This window comes from Rhea pennata, chromosome 20, assembly GCF_028389875.1.
Source record: "Rhea pennata isolate bPtePen1 chromosome 20, bPtePen1.pri, whole genome shotgun sequence".
Taxonomy (NCBI): domain Eukaryota; kingdom Metazoa; phylum Chordata; class Aves; order Rheiformes; family Rheidae; genus Rhea; species Rhea pennata.
The window spans coordinates 40,153-59,063 of record NC_084682.1 but is presented as its reverse complement, the minus strand read 5'-3'; the positions used below and the strand labels follow the sequence as shown (position 1 = coordinate 59,063).

The window sequence follows — 18,911 nt, the reverse complement described above, 5'->3', positions numbered from 1 at the left end:
GTACTTGTGAACTACATCATGCAATCTTGCCCGGGCCTATCCTTGTCAAGGTAATATTTGAGAAACACAGGGCTGAAACTTCAACTTGTTGGTCCTGCAAGAAAAACTCATTTTGATTTCACTAAAGCCAGGATCCCAAGCCCTTTTCTATTTACATTATACCCTGATCATGATGCATGAAGGACAGTCCGTGCATTTGGCCCTTAATGAATGACAGCAGAAAGTCACTGTATTTCCAGTCTCTTCTTATAACTATGCAGAAGGCAGCTTTCACAACACTCAGGTAAGAGGCCTCTACTTTTTCAGCTAAACAACTCTAAAGCCAGAACAATTTGTAGCTATTAATTTCTGGAGCTTGGTCTGTGACATCAGCAGAACTGAATGTGACCTCATAGCCCCTGAGCTCAAAATCCTACTTTGAAAGAGTACTTCTACCCTAACTATCCTCTGCTGTCAACAAAGTAGTTTCCCATTACCAAACCCATTCTGGAGATAAGGGGGTGACATACTTTCCACTGTCTTGTTCAAATTTCTCAAAAAGCGCTTTCCTGGCCTGTGTTCCTGAAGTCCGTGGGAGTGTCTGAGATCGCACCAGTTCTCGCCTCCTTTCAACCTGGCGATGTACAGTAGGAGGAGGTGAGTGAGACTTGGGGATTACATCATAATAACTGTCAGTGGCACTGCAGAAAAGAAACATGAAAAGTATGCAATTAAGAAAAAAAGGAAAAAAAACCCACTCTACTGTACTCAGAAGTCATCATAAAGTTCCAACTGTTGGTTATTCTAAACCTCCCAAAACAGTTTCAAGAGGAACTGAATGAATCAAAAGCAATTTCAGCAAAGCCCAAAGTCTTATTTACAAACGGCATTTAAGTACTTAACTGTCTAAGGAACTTTTACAAACAAGACATAGTGGCCCAAGTCACAAAGGCCTTATAACATGCAGTAGAACAATTAGGTATCTTTAAAAAAAAGAGAGAGAGAGAGACAGAGAGAGAGACAGAGAGAGAGACAGATTTGCAGCCACATAGGAGCACTCAATGCCTTTAAATTGTAACTTATGGATTCCTGGAGGATTTAAACCATATTTTAAAAATGGAACTTGAATAGTAATTTGGGAACTACTTTGAAATTTTTACTCACAGTACACAGAATCCTGAGCTTATGTCAGTGTTGTTTGAAACTTTCAGTTGTCATTGAAAGCAAGATAATAATTTCATCCAGAAGGCAAGGGTTTATATTTAATTTGTGTTTATTTGAACCCTAAAGCATTTCACCAATATTAATGAGGTAACCCACATAGGCATTTGGAAGTGCTCCCAATACAGAGATGGGGAAAGTGAAGCAAAGAACAATTAAATTGAAGTCTCTGTTACAGCTGGAGGACAGATATCCTGACGGCAAGTTCTCTAGGATGCTCAGTTTATCATGACTCAAACATCAAAGTGCTGATGTTGGAACTAACTTAGAAGAAATGTAATGCCAAATCTGGGATAATTTTCAAGTCAGATGCAAGCCTAATTCAGAATATTTAAACTGCCTGTCCCCTCATTTTTCTTGACAGATATTTTGCATGCTCAGGACACCTGAGTATTATAGTAGTAATTGTGATACTGTGTAATCCTACACTGAGCAACTGTGACTCTCAGTCAAAAATGTGTGGTACTCATCTTTTTGGAATAAGGCTGAAAGTATTCAGTATCCTGCAAGGCATTTAGCTACAAGCTAAACTCTAGGCCGTCAAACTAAGAATGTTTAATAGTAGTCATGTATTGGTTTCCAAAACTAAGCTCAAAATACAAACTTTGACACAGCTGACTATTTTTTAAAAGTGTCTTCAAAGGACCTGGCATGGCCATTAAAGGAGCATTTGGGGGTTTATAAAAATGCTGGGTGTCTAGGCTCTGCAGATACCTATTCAATTTCTATTAACATGCTGTTTGATCACTTTTGAATCATAACTTTCCTAACTTCTGTGAGGAACAGACAAGTTGTGGCTCCTCTGCAAACAGATAAAGCTCACAACTTGCTCCCCTTAACCATAATCTTGGCTAACACCATAGGTCTGCTTTATTTGATTAGGTCTGCTTTAAACTGTTCTATGAAAGATTTTTACATCTTCCCATCACAGCTCCACTTACCCCTCAGAAAAGCTCACTATCTTTAATGAGCTTAAGTTACAGCAGCTGAGACTCACCTTTCCTCTAAGCCAGCAGAACACCTGTCTATTTAGATCACAAGCACAGCAGTCTAATAAAAAAATCATGAAAAATGCCTACCTTTCATCAGTTTTGGTTCCACTACTCATCCCATAGCTTGTGGCTGAGACAGATTTAGTGACAGAAGAGGTTTTGTCTGTATAAAAAGCAGGAAGAAACAAGATACATCAGGTTTGAAACTTCTCTCTCTTTCTCATATGTTTTCAATCCTTTTCAGCCACACACTGATTTTTACTTATCATAGTGAAAAGCTGCAGGCCTCTGTCTAACTTCCAGTATAAGCTAACAAGCTAGAGAGGAATTTTCCCCAGGTCAGTCTCTCTACAAAATTGTTGCACTGCTGCAAGAAGGTGTAAACAGGCCATAAAAGACTGTGGGAGAATGCCTTTGATACAACTGTGTTGGAAAAGTCAGATCATTTCAGGCCCTCCTGCAGACCTCTGAGGAAGGCACTCTGGAGTTGGTGCCATGGACATTTCAGTGAAAGGAAGAAATGGTGCCACAGGTCAGCTTTCAACAGTCATTCTGGCAGACATAAGTAGTCCTGGGAAAACTGCCACGATTGAGAGCATAATTTAAATTACCTAATTTCCACCAGAAACCATTTTGCTTCTGAAGTTGAACGGAGTCTGAAGGCTGCAAAGCTGGCTTAAAACTATCTTTACATCTTCTTCCCTCCACCCCAGAGACTACACCATCTGTCCTTTGTCTATTACAAGCCAGCACTGAACCCCAGTTATGCTCAGTAAATGTGGAATAATGGAGTGACTTGCCCAGTTTTAACACATTAAATCCAAAGCTCTTTGCACAAGCCACTCATTTATTCTTTATTTCTCCTTCTATAGGCAAAGAAGAAAGACTGGTACCTTAGAAGCAATACAATCTAATCATTGTCCAAATTACTTTCTGGAAGTGCTGATCTCTCCCAATTGCCTTTATAAGGAATCCAGATCAGCTAGACTTCTAACTAAAAACAGTCTGGTAAATGTCTGCATATAGGTGTAATCTCCATGAAGAAGTGTGATCACTGTTCAACACCAACTACCTCTGTGTTAAACTGACACTTGAGGTCACAGTCAAATGCTAGTCCACTGTGTGGACAATTAAAAGCCTGGTGACATCTACTAGAAGTACTTTTGGACAGAGCTCCACTCATCTATTTAGACTGAAACCAAAAGTCCTTAAGGCATTTTATCCTTTGACACATATATGAAGGACACTACTTGCTGCTATTCCGCTCAAATGAAGCTGCTTCAACACCCACAGGGTGAGCACAATATTTTCCAAATTACATTACCTCACATTCAGCCATAGGTTTCACTAGGTCAGCTGAAATGTTCAACTCTCAAGCTGTCTGTCCTGCCTCACTTTTCTGGCACCTATTATTTCAATAGCAGAGATTGCCTAACAGTACACACATACACTACTGTGTAAATATGGGTAAGCATCCCTTGCTTTGAACCACCAGAGAATCTGATATAGCAGAAGGAGATGATATGATATTCTGGTAACTGAATCAGCATGTAGTCTGTAAGGACTTAGAAACTGGAACTAGACACTCAGGTCAACCCCAGAGATAGCACATAGAATCCCTTTTGACACGTGCTGAATAAGGAAATGTTGATAGGAACACTCACCTGCAGCGGTAGATGAACCCATTGTTCTCAATGAACTTGAGTTCCAGGCCTTCACTGAAATGGAAGAAAAAAGACAAAGGAAGGCTTTGCTACTTTCTTACCTTTAATGAAAGAAAAGGTGAAAAAAGAACCTGCAAATAATCCCTCGCTCTTACTGGCAAATCCATCTAGTCTCTCTCTGACCTCTCTCTCTAATTTCCCATATACATACTCCGAGCTATAAATGTCACCATCAGTAAGTGTGCGTGAAATACAGTTCAGAAATTAAAACTTCAATGACTTGAGAAGGAATCAAAGCAGATGAGGTTTCTTTCTTTTAAACTCAGTTTAGAGAGAAAATAAGATTCTGCAATCACTCCGATTCTTGTGTACATGTACTGGTCTGCTGTTGGTCATTTACCCCTTCAAATGACTTTTGAACTTGTTGGCCAACATCAGCCTAACTTCACAAGGTGCCTGAGATCTCAAAGCACTAAAAACTCCTGCAAGTTTAATTAAATTAGTTGGCCAAGTTGAAAATAAATACTTATTGAGTATTTGTGCTACAGAATAGGCTGCACTGTACACTCACCTGTATTAGGGAGCAAGAAGTTCTTATAGTATGTGGTATTATGGCTTAAAGCTCCACTTAGTCATACAGTTTTCCAAATTACAGAGTCCCACTATGGGATATGTAGTCTTAGAAATTAGGTCTCACAGTTCTCATGAGGTCAAAGGACAGCCCATGCCCTCAGCTTCTGGAAGATGTGAAACCAGACACAGCATCAATGAGCAAACAATTTTTGTCTCTCTTACCTGACTGGTTGGAAGTTTTCACTACTGTCTCATTTTTGCTCTTGCTCTGTGCTGGCAGGCTAGCAGACACGTTAGTTGTTGCTGCTGAAGAGACGGTCTCTCCTGAAAGCTTCTCTGATATCCTTGTTACTGCAGTAACAGGAAGGTGGGGCATCTGTAAAGCAACTGCAGGGGCATGCACTTCAGGAGAAGAGTCTGACATGTGAAAAGAGGTCAGTTCGTGGGAAACTTTCGCCTGATCTAGTGAATAAAGAGAGAGAGGAGGTGAATTTATTTGCAGATTTTCACAGAGTTAGAAAATAATTTTCATGCACTACTTTATTTTACAAGCTACAGGAACTACTCTACTAATTCCTCCTCTGGGACATTATATACCATTTACAGCATACTGCAGAAACTGAAATACAACCCTGGTTGTATAGACCTTGCAGTGATATACCTGTCCTACACGAATATCAGCTAGTGCATCTTTTTCAGATGATTTAATCCACTGGCATCTGCATCTGCTTACACTCCACCACCACCACCCCTGTTCCCCAAATCTCCTATTACGGATTAGGAGACAACATTCTTGCTCTTTTCTTAGTTCTGTGAAATGATGTATACCTCAAAAACAGAGATAAGTCCTTTCCCCACTGAAGTATGAAATTAGATTAGTAATTGCAAAATGCTTTGAGATGTAAGGCTACAGTGGCAGCCAGAACAGCAGGTGTTATCATCACTAATACCCTGAGATATTGAAACAATAATAGGCTCTAATTAATCAAATGCTACAGTGCATGCTTAACAGTGAAGTTTACCAATTAACCTCCTAATTAGGAAACAAAGTTAAACATTACAGTATTCATGCTAAAACTATATCAGATTCTAATGCCTGCAACATCCAAGGGCTGCTCTGTACCTGCCAGGGTCTGGTATTCTACAAGTAATGCTACTTCATTCTTTTCCCATTCCTACCTGCTGAAGACTGATGCCCATTTTCAATGATGGAAGAACTAAAAACTCTTCTAAACTCAGGTTTGTGGCGGTCATCCAGGTCTACACTCTGTCAGAACAGACAATGGACACAACAGCTAAACTTCAAACAGCAGCAAGAGTTCGGGGAGTATTCAGAGACCCCAGTCAAGAACAGATGTTCTTCATGCTAACGATTACAATAAAGGATGGGAGCAATCCTCTGACCCCAAAAGCTAAACCTGTAAAGTGAGCACTGGTGATGCTCATGTCAACCCTCATATAATGTTCCCAGAGGGTCCAGGCACTTGGAAGAGCTGTTGCACTTTTGGTAGACAGATCTATCATCATCCTCCACTGTACTGATGATAAACATAAGACCTTGCACAGTCGTGGAAACAGGGGAATAAGTGAGCTTTGTAATTCCAGATCTGACCATCCTGTGCTCTCCCTTTATGTCAGAAAGTCTGACATATTTGTATTTTTAATGTTATGTAACTTAAAATAAGGCCATCCACCCTATTCAGAATACAGGGAAATCCAAGATGCTTTAGTGGACAAAAGCTTCCATCTACATGTGGGAAACAACAGATGAAGGTAGCTGCTATTCATTTAATCATATATTTGGAAACAAAGCCTTGGTTATGTTTGGCAAAAATCCCATTACATTCACAAGGAGGTGGAATAAGTCCAAATCATTGCAAGTTACATTAGGATAGGCATAAAAATCTCAGCTTCAATGAAATAAATGAGAAAAGACTCAGCAGGACTAAGATTTTGCTGGAGCACTAGAGGAAGCATAGAAGACCTAAGGGGTATCTTTTAGTGAATTGCTTGTGGGCATTTTAACAGAAACCTCTGCCCTTGCTACACATATCTAAAATATTTTTTCTAGTCAATACTGCTGTTTGTTTTCAGACGTTTCTGGGCCATTTTCCACAGAATTACCTCAAAACTACCAAAGGCTGCAGGTTGCATATTACCACACACATATGCCAATTCAAGCTAATCAGACTACCTACACATGCAAAGTTATACATATGTTTAAGCCGTTGCAGGACCTGGGTATACTGGAGGTACCAAAAGTTGAGGGTGTCCATGACCTCAGAAGAAAAGGCTCAAGGTTTGTATGGTTTTGTGAAAATAGATGCAAGAACAGTAGAAACACCATGCTGGAAAGAGAGATGCACCATGCAAAACTTTACTTGAAGAGCCCCTTTTTCTTGAATCAGATTATTCACATGAACAAACTTAACTGTATGGCTTAGGCTACTAAAAAAAAAATCCATTATCCTTCTGTACAGTTCATATAAAACAAAGTTAAGTTTATTCCATACAAATAGCACTGTGTTTCTGATTTTAAGTTGCTCTTCTCAGTTCTACTGCTCTCAGTTCTAATATTTTTACTTCTATAGTGTTTTATATCCTTTCAAGTAAAGCACTGAAATAGTTTATGAGATAGTCAGTGTTTTCCCTGTGAAATAAACTGTAGATTCAAGTCCTTAACTTCTCTTAACATTGGGTTAGAGAGCGCTTTATGCTTACACATTTATCAGACATCATATAAAATGCTTCTGGTATGCAGTTTTTTTCTGTTTGCTGCATGAAAAGTGGTATTTGGCACTTTCTGATAACATATGGTAAAAGCATTATAGAAAGTAAATATCATCCCAGAACTTTGCATCTGAATTACAGCCTGCAACTTCTGCAAGGATAGCATTTTCTCAAAAAAGCACCATTTTTTTCTCCTAATGTTTGCCAATATATTTCCAGGAAAATCAGTCAAGAATTTTTTGTTTTTGTAAACAGCAAGGAACTACATGAGTTTTGGCTACAGGAACTAAAAGAAGAAACTGCTTCACAGTCACACAATTACTTCAATTTAAAAATGTCACTTTCCAGAAACAGATTATAAAAGCAGTATAGTCAAATTCCTTAAGATGAAGTCCATGGAAAAAGTCTGAATTTATTCTAAAAGCTATTTAACTGCAAGATAGCCCCCAAATATTCTAAATTTAAAAAAGCAATATGCCCTTATGTTTACTCAATCCAAACATTAAAAAAAAAAAAAAAAGACAGGCAGATAGAAAGACAGAAGGTAGATAGTGAAGAAGATTGTATATTGCAGGAAAGTATAAAAACCACATATAGACACAGATATACAGCAGTGTGTATACATGTGATAACTTAATTCATCTCTCCATTTGCTTTTATGTAAAGGAAACATGGAAAAAGCTGGTGGTTTGATTTTACATATTTATTCCACAACTTCACTGTATTATTAGAAAAATTTCTTTCTAGGGTGGAAAAATACATCTCATAAAATACACATACTACATGCTCAACTCAAGATAAACCAACAAAAACAGTTTCACAGCAGTTGTCTGCTATTTAGATCTGTTTACTTCATCCAAACTTAATTAAGAACACCAGACGATGACTTCCAAGCATTGTGGAGAATTTTAAAAGCATATCTAATCTTGTTACATGTTGCAGAATGCACAGCATATTTTAATAATATCCATTATTTGATATACTAGAACTGTCATTATTTCAAGTACCGCTCATGGCAGCTTTGGTTTGAAGTCCTGTTGAAAATTTATTAACTATTATGTGTTTACAGTAAGACGGCCTAACTACAATTTTGTCCTACAGTCCACAATTGTGGGCTGAGATTCTGATCCTTATAGATATTTAAGCATCTACCTTCACCGATTTCAATGGAAGGCAGACGTACTATGCAGAATTAGGGCTCCATTCCTACACTACTGATGTCAGGGGAAATTCTTCCCTTGAATTTAAGGTTAAACCCTACATTATCAGATCAGTATTGGTACTCAGGCTTTTCAAGATCACAACATAATTTGGAAAAGCCATCAACATGTGGTAAAGCCCTATCAGCTTGACTTACGTATTTACTCAAAACGAAGACCTACAATCTCATAAGCACATTTCTTAGAAAGGTGTATTACAATAAAACACATAAAGGAATTGTGGCAAGACATTGAGATATTCTGAACTGCCTTTAAGGCAGGCCAGCTTGGATTGTATATTTTATTATATTGGCTTGCATATTATTTCTCAACCTGAGGTCAAATTTTCGTGTCAATTTGTTCCATGCTAGGTAATAAAAAGTGGCAGGATCATCTAGATATGATTTTCAAACAAAAGTTTTAGTTCCAACTAGAAAGTTTATGCAAAGTTTAGAAAAGGAATGGAGACTTCCCGAAATCACAGAAGGTCCAGTCTTTTCAACCTTAAAAAAAAAAAAAAAAGAAAAAAAAAAAAGAAAGAAAGAAAGAAAGAAAACTTGCTTAGTTTCAAAGCTGGTAATCTTCCAAGAGTTATAAATGTATTAAGGGTTCAGAGGTTACAAAACAAAGTCACTGCTTTGTCTGTTCACTACCATAATGCATAAGAGATGCCTCTTAAAAAACAGCATCAGCATGGTGTTGCTTATAGTCCCATTAGCAAGAGTGAGAATCAGCTTCACTTTGATGCCTCATTAAGGTTCAAGATGCATCTAAGATAGCTGGACATTAGAATGTTCATTCCACAACTAGGCTGGCCTGCCTTAAGATACACTGCAAGTTCTACAAATCCGTACTGAAGTTCAGTGCCTCAAGCTGAACAAGGAGAACTTTTTGTTTTGATTTTCCTTTCTTTTTAAATAAAAACAGAGAAAAACTGTTAGGAATGTTGGGATATTCAAAAGTTCACAGTCTTTTCCACCATCTAAAATTTTCTTAAAAGCAAAAGCGCTGCTGTGAGCTAACTAGGCTCCACTGATTTTCCTGGGTTCTCTCTCACTTTGATAATACACTATGGATCCAGTTTTCAGAAGAGCTCACATCCAAAGTTGGGCTCTTTACAGAGTTACTCAGTTTAGTTCCAACAGTGACGATGAATTCTTTCGCAAAACCAGTGTGCAAACATGTTTTACAACACATCACACAGAAGAATGACATCTTTAAAATATTACTAATTTGTCTCTCATGGTAATCAAAAATAATACTGCTCATTTTTGGACCGTTATTCCCACAGAAAATGCGTACACATACACACACACAGTCTGACTTACTGCCGCTAAATCTGTATCATTGCAGCCAGATCTTGTAACCTTAAAAGAATAAAAGTTGTTTTGAAACTTTTATATCTGTCAAGAAATTACTCTGTATGAATAAATTTAGTTAGCAGTAGCAGCCAGGATTCACTTGAAGAAAGTACACCAAACATTAATCATATACACCATGCCAAATCAGGTCCAGAACTTTTACTGATGTACTTAGTGTAACTGAGGTCCTAATTATTGCCCAGAACTGAAACAGAATGCACAGTTAATTCAACTTTGTAGAACGCACCTGTAGCATACATGGACACAAATGCTTACAGTGTTAAGGACAGACATTTTCTGCAGTGTCTCAAAACTCAAAAACAAAACAAACAAACAAAAAAAAAAAAACAAACAGGTAAAGTTAGGCAATACTCTTAATGATCCCTCAACAGTGCCAGCATTTCACTCCATTTTGGTGGTTCCTGTAAACAATTAGCAGTGATTTGGATGGCAGCTAACAGTTCTTGGGAGGCAAATTTGCAAATTGGATACCTTTTCAGCAGTTAGATTTGTTCAGCCATTAATGTTAACATTTTTGAGTTGATTGAGCTGAGTATCAGTGCAGAATGTGTGGATCTACTTATAAGCTAGGGAAAATAAAAATAAAAATCAGGATTTATTCCTAGATCTCAATTTCGCCTGTGAGATCCTGGAAAAGCAATCTGGGCTGAAATTCTGAAATGTAGTACCTAATTTTGGGTACCTGACTTTGCAGATTTCCACCTACAGCATGGATATCCACACACTTCCATACTTGCAGCTCCCTCTGCCTTCACCTGGGTGTTCAGCAACAGGAGTCTGAGCTCAACACGTCAAAAGCTCAGAGAAAAGGAGAAAGGAGAAAGGAGAAAGGAGAAAGGAGAAAGGAGAAAGGAGAAAGGAGAAAGGAGAAAGGAGAAAAAAGTATGCATTCTTGAGGAAAGGCCACTATTGTGAATGGACCTTAAATCCCTCTGAGCCTTGTTTTCACTGTGTTTAAAATAGAGACTGAGAGCATTCCTATGTCCCAGTCCTGCGGGGAAGACCAATCCACTTGAGGAAGGATGAAGTATTAAACTAAAACAAAGAGAGCAAGGAAGCAAAACAGTGCAATAAAGTGGTCATTGCAAAGATCATGTGTCATCTTACAGAGTGAACTGACTTCCTAATGCAGTGACAGGTACTGCATTACTTTATGCCCACCTATTGACCACATTTTGGCTAACAGTGCTGCAGAAGAAACTGATGCTAGGCTTGAGGATGGGAAAGATGGCTGTGTTTTTAGAACACTGGATGATCTGGTATCTGGTTCTGCTGTGCACTCAATACAGTGTGACTGAAGTTCTTAAAAAAATAAAATAAAATGGTAAAATTGTTTGGAAGTGCTGAGTTTCTGACAGTTTGGCACTTTGCCCCATTTCTACAACACGCATAACTACTCCTTTTGTCAACGCTGGCTATGTAGACTGCAAACAGCAGAGGTACAAGTACATAAATCTGTAGTTAGTAATGTGAAGTACTGATTCACATAACCCATGTAACAGCAAGATGAGGAATTGGATAACCTGAAGGAGGGAAAGTTAACACTAATAAGTTGTACTTCTCACTCAGGCTTGCTGTTAGAACTAATCTTTCTGCAGCTCAGATACAACTTTTTAAAGTACAGTAATAATACTTTCCACAGCTGCAGGGCTCCTTCACCTCAAATAAATAAGACCTTTGAGATCCTCAGCCAGAAACTGCATCAATGGGCAAATCTCATAATCCAGCAGTGAAAATTCTACACACTCAGAAAAATCGGGCACCAGATGACAGTTACAAAGAAAAGAAATACAAACATTTTTTTCCTTCTGAACCACTAAGGTGCACTTCTGCTATGTCTACAAGATTGCGCCTGCAACAAGGTCAAACTGTAAAAAAACAAAACAACAACAACAACAACAAAAAAACACACCCTAAATCCATGTCTTCGAAAGTCTTCCATAAAAGCACTAATTATCAGAAGAGTCATGGTAAAATCACTGGATCTGAAAGTGCTGTTTATCTGACTGTGAGAGAGGCACCTCCCTCTCTTGTTAACACATGCTGGAGGAAATCAGTCCTTCTCTTACATTTAAACTATGACTGACTTCCACAAGGCAAGTTTTGAACCTCTGTGCCTTGCATATAAAGAGATCACTCATATGTCAGAAATGGGGAGGGATGACATGTGTAGGGAAAGGCAAACAAGGCTGCCAGATACTAGCAAGAAGTGCACCACAATTAGTCCTTAATTCTTTTCCTAGAGCAGAAAGCCATTGTCTGTTAGATAACACAAGTATTCTCTATCAGTAAGTAACTCTGCAGTGCTAAGGAAAAACTTTGAACACTATGAATATATCAAGAAATCATTTGTGCATGGAATATATCCCTGAAGAAAAATGGTAGAAGCACTTTTCACAGAACCTTTTCTGAAGCTAGGCTGGATAAAAAGAGACAGTAAGGAACAATTCTACCTTGGCAGCTTCAGCAGGTGCCCTCAGCTATGCCACAGTCAGTTTTTAAAAAATCTGCATCTAAATGAGGATCAAGATGACCTTGGAACGCCACCATTCCAAGACAACATTTGCAGAAAATGCACTCCTAAGACTATAATAAGAAGGAAATGGAATTATCCAGCCTTTGTTTACCAAATATAAGAATTTAGATGATTTCATAGTTTGTAATGTCAGATAACTACTGGATCACTGAATTTGCCTGCCTGTACATCCCAGGTCATTATGTATCATGCAGTTACTCCTGGGCTGTCTAACTGCTGAGTGGAATCAGGATACAATGGGAGCTAAGATGTGTTTAGATCTTTAGAGGTGGTCCTAGCCCAGTAGTCATCTTTTTGCTGCTCTGACCACAGCGGGCAAGTTCTCTGCTGTTGTCCTTCCCACAATCTGCCATTACTGTACAGCAGTACAAAAGCTGTGAGTGTAAGTCACCCCAACTTTCTGCCACTGCAAGAAAATAATCCTGACACTGGGGTTAGAAATGGTAAATAACAGGACATATACTCCAGCAAATATTAACCATGGAAATCACGTTTTTGCATGTGTACTGTTGAAACAGATCTATCTGAGCCGGCATTTACAATGTCCCAAGAGGAAACACTTTTTTTAACCTATTACCGCATTTGCTAGGCAATGGAAATCCCTGCAATGCATGGTCCTGGTCCCACTCAAACCGTGGCTTTCTGTGTTTACTGAAGCCTGGAAGTATTAAGCACATGGAGGTGGTGGGGGGAAGTGCAGGAATGAGCCATTTAACATGCTGTTTGCTAAATAGACAGCAGCAAGTAGGAAAGGAAACTCTTCTGACAGCATCAAAACAGAAAACCCTTACAATATTTTTAGTCCTCTCTGTTCACAAAGGCATCATGCTCAACTACAAACACATGTGATAAGGCTACTGCAGCACATAAATTTGAGCTGCAAGAAAAGCCAGAAATCTAATCACAGACAGGTAGAAGAGGGAGCTCAGTGCCTGAAAAGGATGACAAACAGCAACATATTCTTCTACAAGGGATCAGTCCTCAGCAGTGCAGTTATGGCTCCAAGACCTTGTTTTAAAAATTCATTCTTCAAACATACAGTATTTTCCCACCTTTGCAAGAGCAGTGCTCAAATTCTGGTCTGGTTAGAGAACCAATTTAAAGTTTGGCACAAAAATATCAGAAAATCTGACTTCCAAATCACAGTGGCTAACATAGGAATGCACACTTTAAAAAAAAAGTAGCACCACAGTCATCTGGAAAAGAAAAATACTGAGCTTTTAAGCTGTTCCACACAGTGCTGTGTTCCCCTTCTGCATACCTTTCATACTCCTCTTACGTCACAATTATTTATAAAGACAAAAGTCTTAATCGAACAATGCTTTGCTAATTCATATGGCTATCTTCTCATTCTCTGATTGCAAATAAACCTTCAGTCATTCCCTCCTGGTGTACATGGAAGTGATATGCTAGGTCTCACCTCCGTTCTCATGATGTTTACACGTGAAACAGAAGGAAAAGCATTAATGCAGTCAGCAAAAAATGCTAAGAAAACAGTTGCAAATATGATATATTTGTGCACAGTAAGTATCAAACCCAGATCTTTCAACAGAACAGCAACTCCAGAGAGATCTCAAGAAGTGGGACTGGAAGCCCACAATGTGACAAGAAAAGTCAAGATTAGAGGCTAGAGATGGAAGCAGATAGTGGACTAACATGGCAAGCTGGGTATCAGCTCCATCATGGGAGAGCTGTATAATCATGTTCATCAACTGTACAAAGCCTGTGAGTGTAGTTTCTTATTACATTCCCTGAGTGCTACTGCTAAAATGCACAGCCCTGCTCTTTTCCCCGTTCTTGGCCTTCTGTTTTCACCATCTCCCTTGTATCAGATTTGTGAATTGTGCAACCACAGAGCAAGTTGCACCAGCCCATGCAAAGGAAAAAATAAATCCTTCTGCTATCAAAACTCCTAGTTTTCTATCACATCCTTTTTTCCACAAAGTCACATTATTAGATCAGGACAGGAGCAAGTAGCAAAATATAGGAGGATGGCAGCATAGCAGTTTCTTGAAGCAGCAGCAGCTGCCTGCAGTTAGGCTGGATTAAATATAACATGAAGTTGAACCTCAGGCACTGATACCAAAATCTCACCCAGAGTATTATCACTAACTCGGACCCATACAAGAACACTTACAAGGCTCGCAGATAGACTTCATATGTCTCCTTCACGCCCAAATCATAAGATGACTATCTGAACCTACCCTTGTAGGCATGCCCAAGAACCCAGGTCCCTTAATTTCTGCTACCAATTCCTCTGCTTTGTTCTAAGGCATTAATTGCTCTGAGATCGACTTTACCTCAGTGAAAGAGGAATCTTTTTGCTGAAAATTACATGCTTGTACCAGTGAAAAATTAAGTGACCTCCATCTCAAATCTGTAGTCTGGGACACAATCCTGCATAACCTTTCCTCAGCTGCAATACTGGCTTCAGGAGCTCCACTATAGTATCCACACTGCACTCCCGGTTATGCCAATGCAACTGTTGTACCACCCAATAAATTGAATCATGAAATTGACTTTAAGTTTTAAAAACTTTGGAGAGAAAAAAGAAAAAAAATGAATAAAAAAATAACCCCACTTTTTTATTGTACACGATAATAAAAAGAAGTCACGCAAATTCATGGAGCCAATTCACTGCACACAAGCTACCACACCAGAATAAGTAAAGGGATAATCAAGAAGCAGGAATGAACAAATGGAGCAGAGTCTATTTCTGCTGAATTTGCCACTGATGGAGTCTAACCTTCTGTCGAACTTTTCAGCCGGCAAGTGCAATATGAATACAAGGTACAGACAGCTTTATTTTGAATTCAATGCTCATGACAGTAATAGTCATTACAAAAATGATTGTTTTTGTTTTGGTTCTGACCAGAACCAAAAGTAATTATTTGTCAATATTTTCAATCAGAAAAAAATGTATTTTAAATGAGTTTACATTTCTGTCTGTCTCACCTACAACATCATAGGGCAACTTATTTCTAGGTGTTTTAATGCCACTGCAGTTCAATGAAGTTACGCCAGATATGATTTTTGCTAGACAATACATTATCAGGAATCAAATACATTTAAAGGAGAGAGTTAATTTTTTTTTTAAGATGTCAGATAATTGATGGAAGGCACATCTCAATCTCTGATGTGGTTTTCAGTATCTCAGCCTTTGTTATGTAGGCAGCTATGTTGATAATTCAGTAAAATCCTTATGCAGTATGTACTAGGTTAATTTTGTCTGTTTAATGCCTGTTCAGCTTCCTTTTGTGGCATTATATTGTTTTATGAAAGGCATTTTCTGGTTACTATAACTGCTCTGAGATGAAATATTTTCCAGAAGTTATTTAAAATTGATAATATAATGTCACACTAAGATGATATTAACAGTAATTAAGACAAAGTTTATCCTCTTGGTACCCTTTGTTACAGATGGGGCAAAATCGAAATCACAAATCTAAGTAACTTTAAGAAGATAGTGCAAGTTGGACTTTAATGCCTAGTCCTGAGCTAGGTATTGAATTCCAGCTCTTCACATACAAGCAGGGCCCTAGTTTTCCCATTACAGTTTGGACATGGCTGAGATTGATCAGGTCTGCAGGAGGTCAGATGGACATTGCAAATTTTTTGGAGGAAAAGCAGCCATTCAAATAGCGTCACTTCATGCTTTTTTAAAAATCATTTGAATGCAGCTCTGATGCAACTTTGTTTACAGATGAAACATAATCCAGGAACACCTAGAAGCTCACCTAAAATCAGGGTATTTCTGTACAAAGCAATGCACATTAGCAACAGTGGCCAGACAGATTAGCCCTTGCAAAAGAAAGACTGCAGCGTGAAAAGAAAGGGGAGCAGAAAAGTACTGTGGGTTACCCCTTCTCCCCAGTGCTAGTGACAGCAATGAGACCTGCTGACTCTTAAGCCAATGTATTCCTGCTGCTGATCTCCCGTGTCACAAGGGTGCCATTCTAAGCTAGCCTAAACCTCAAAATGCCTACTTGATCAAGAAGTTAGCTGTCCAGTACCACCAAAGCTTTGGTGACAAAGCTGACAGCTCTGCTCAACTCATGTATCTGATCTTGCCTGCTCTTATTTATTGGAGAAGAACTCTGAAATCTATGCATAGGAAAACAGATTCAAACAGCCTCCGTTACCAGAATGGCAGCACATGCAAACTTAGAACAATAGTCTACTAGGTTTTGGTAAGTGATACTTGGATTTATTTCCTACAGAGATAAAAATATAGTTGCTGTTTTTGACTTCACCACATAGGATTATCTGTGTACTGAATGAAATACAATCTCTACAGGCTTTTACCACAGTAAGTGGTCCAAGCATGCAGCTTCTGTAAACTTATTTCACACTGTACCCTTCTCTACTGGGAGAGGCAACACTTTCAGCTTACCCTTATTTTCTGAATATGGCTTAAACTGACTCAGAATAGAACATGCTCTGTATATCAGCATGGTTCTGACTGCAAGGCTGATCGACTAATGAGCTGGGGGTATTTTTGGAAAATAAAAGTTTCTAATCACATTTCCAACAATGTTCAGCCCCAGTCAGTTTGTAAGAACCACGAATTCTCATCATGAACTGTAATGAGTTAATCTGCTTCCCGCATTGAAAAGGCAGCAAAAAGTACATGCAACTCTTTCAAAACTTTTTTTACAGCTGGTAACTTTGGAAGAGTTCCCCCAACCTTTATCATGTTACAGAGCAGCATTTTCATTTTTCTCTATAGCTTACTCAGCTTCTCAAATTTCATGGCAGAAGAAGAAAAAGAAAGGAGAAGAAAAAAGACAAAAATTCAGTAAAGGACAATCTAAGCATTTTTTGTTAAAAAAAATGGCTAGCCAGTTCCCATAGCAAGCACTCTTCAACATCCTTTTAATTAAATGCTATTTTCCCCAGTTTTGAGAAGAAACTGCTAGCAATCTCCTATCATGCACTAACAAAAACTTCAACTAGCAGGAAGAATTGAACCAAAGTGTGGGCATTACAGACATGATCATAATCACAAAATAAGGCCAAGATACTACGTTTAATCTCAAACTTTCCTAAACTTCAGAACTGCTACAGAAGTAAACCTTAGGTTGCCAGTGTTTACAGCTTCCACAGAGTTCACTGCAAGAAAAAAAATGGAGACACTCTGGGAGCAGGCACTTGTATTCATAGAAATACTGACTAATCCTTGCTAACTCATCATGACAAGTGCGCTTGCTAGCCTCATTTAGAAAGGTTAGAGCAACTCTCTGGGCATGGGTAGCTTATGACAGAAACATTTTGGTCAGAATCTTGAGCTACACAAAACAGCCTCTTGGAAGAAGTGATAGATGGGACTCTTCACATGAAGGTTATTTCAACAGCTGAAAATTAGAAATTGCAATCACAGCAGTGCATTTGTGCACAAGCGTGAGTACAGGCAAAGACCCCATATGTATGCATTAAGGAAAGGTAGTTACCTGAGGCAGAATCTACTCTCATGCACAGCAATGCTAATGATTCTCTTCCTTACATCAGGAAAATGAAAGCAAAAACATACGAGCCCCCTTCCTCCATCCCTCAAGCAAAGTGATCCAAATCCAGCCTGAAATAACTTCAGCTGGTAGGTATATAGGATTTTTAACCACCAGTGCTTTAACCCTACATGGAGTTGTCAACTCAGCCACTTAAGATCCTTAAGTGAGCAGGACTCATGTTTAAGTGACAGTTCCCATACTGCCTTCAACAGTCAAAATTATCTGGAACTGGAAGGAACTGAATTTCATAGGTACTTCCTCCATACCACAGACCTTACTGGAACAAGGAAACACTAAGCATCAGGAGGAAGAAGGGGGACATCTCTGGCTCACAGAGACCTGTCCCCTACCCTGAGAAATACATCTGATGCATCTTGTATCAGATGCAAAAAAAAATGACAGAACAGATCTAGCATTTAAACAGCTAAAATGCCGTTCTCAAGTGTTCTGCCAAAATGAAGCACCACAAGAAGAGAGCATTGCCCAATTCTTTCAGAAGAACGAACTGTAAATGGGGGGCGGGGGGAAGCAGTTCGTCCCCCCTGCCTTCTGCCTGGACAACATTACTGGAGAAATGGAACATTAATGCATGGAGACATCATACAATATATAGGAGAACCAGTTAGTACTACTTATTAAGTAGTGTTGCTTCTATCATGGTTTTTAGACTATGATCTGTTCTAGACAGAAATCATTCCAATCTTATTTACATACAGAACCTATTGCAGTGGGGGTTCTGGTCTCATGGAAGACCACCTCATTGCCTGAATATCATTTGCTACATATAGGTCTTACTATTAAAAAGACGTAAACATCCTGAAACTAAAAAATGACTTCTGGTTTGCAGAATCAATAACTCTCACAGTCTTGATAAGTCATGTTGTTCCAGTTCCAGGAATCATGTTACATTAGCCAGCAATTTCAGACCAGCTCCAAGCCCCAGTGTTTATGGACAAAAAAGTCTATATATACCACAAGTACTGGATAAAGGTTAAAAATCCAAACAAACAAACAAACAAAAACAAACAGAAGGCAAACCCCAATCCTAATTTTTAAAAAATATCATAACTTTTAAACCAATCCAGGGGTTCTGACACTTGAGTTTGTATACTTGGTGCTGTGAGGGCC

General features: G+C 38.7%; 1 protein-coding gene across 2 annotated transcripts in view; it reads right to left on the bottom strand.

Annotated features, from left to right (window-relative positions):
• The window catches only part of SMTNL2 (smoothelin like 2), a 28,613-nt gene that overhangs the window by 6,319 nt on the left and 3,383 nt on the right, over window positions 1-18,911 (bottom strand). For both annotated transcript variants that reach the window (XM_062592472.1, XM_062592473.1), the window contains exons 2-6: window positions 5,609-5,696; window positions 4,652-4,891; window positions 3,857-3,910; window positions 2,280-2,355; window positions 510-680 (exon numbers count right to left, since the gene is read on the bottom strand). In XM_062592472.1, coding sequence (XP_062448456.1) covers window positions 510-680; window positions 2,280-2,355; window positions 3,857-3,910; window positions 4,652-4,891; window positions 5,609-5,696 — 629 coding nt within the window. The remainder of the gene's footprint in view (window positions 1-509; window positions 681-2,279; window positions 2,356-3,856; window positions 3,911-4,651; window positions 4,892-5,608; window positions 5,697-18,911) is intronic.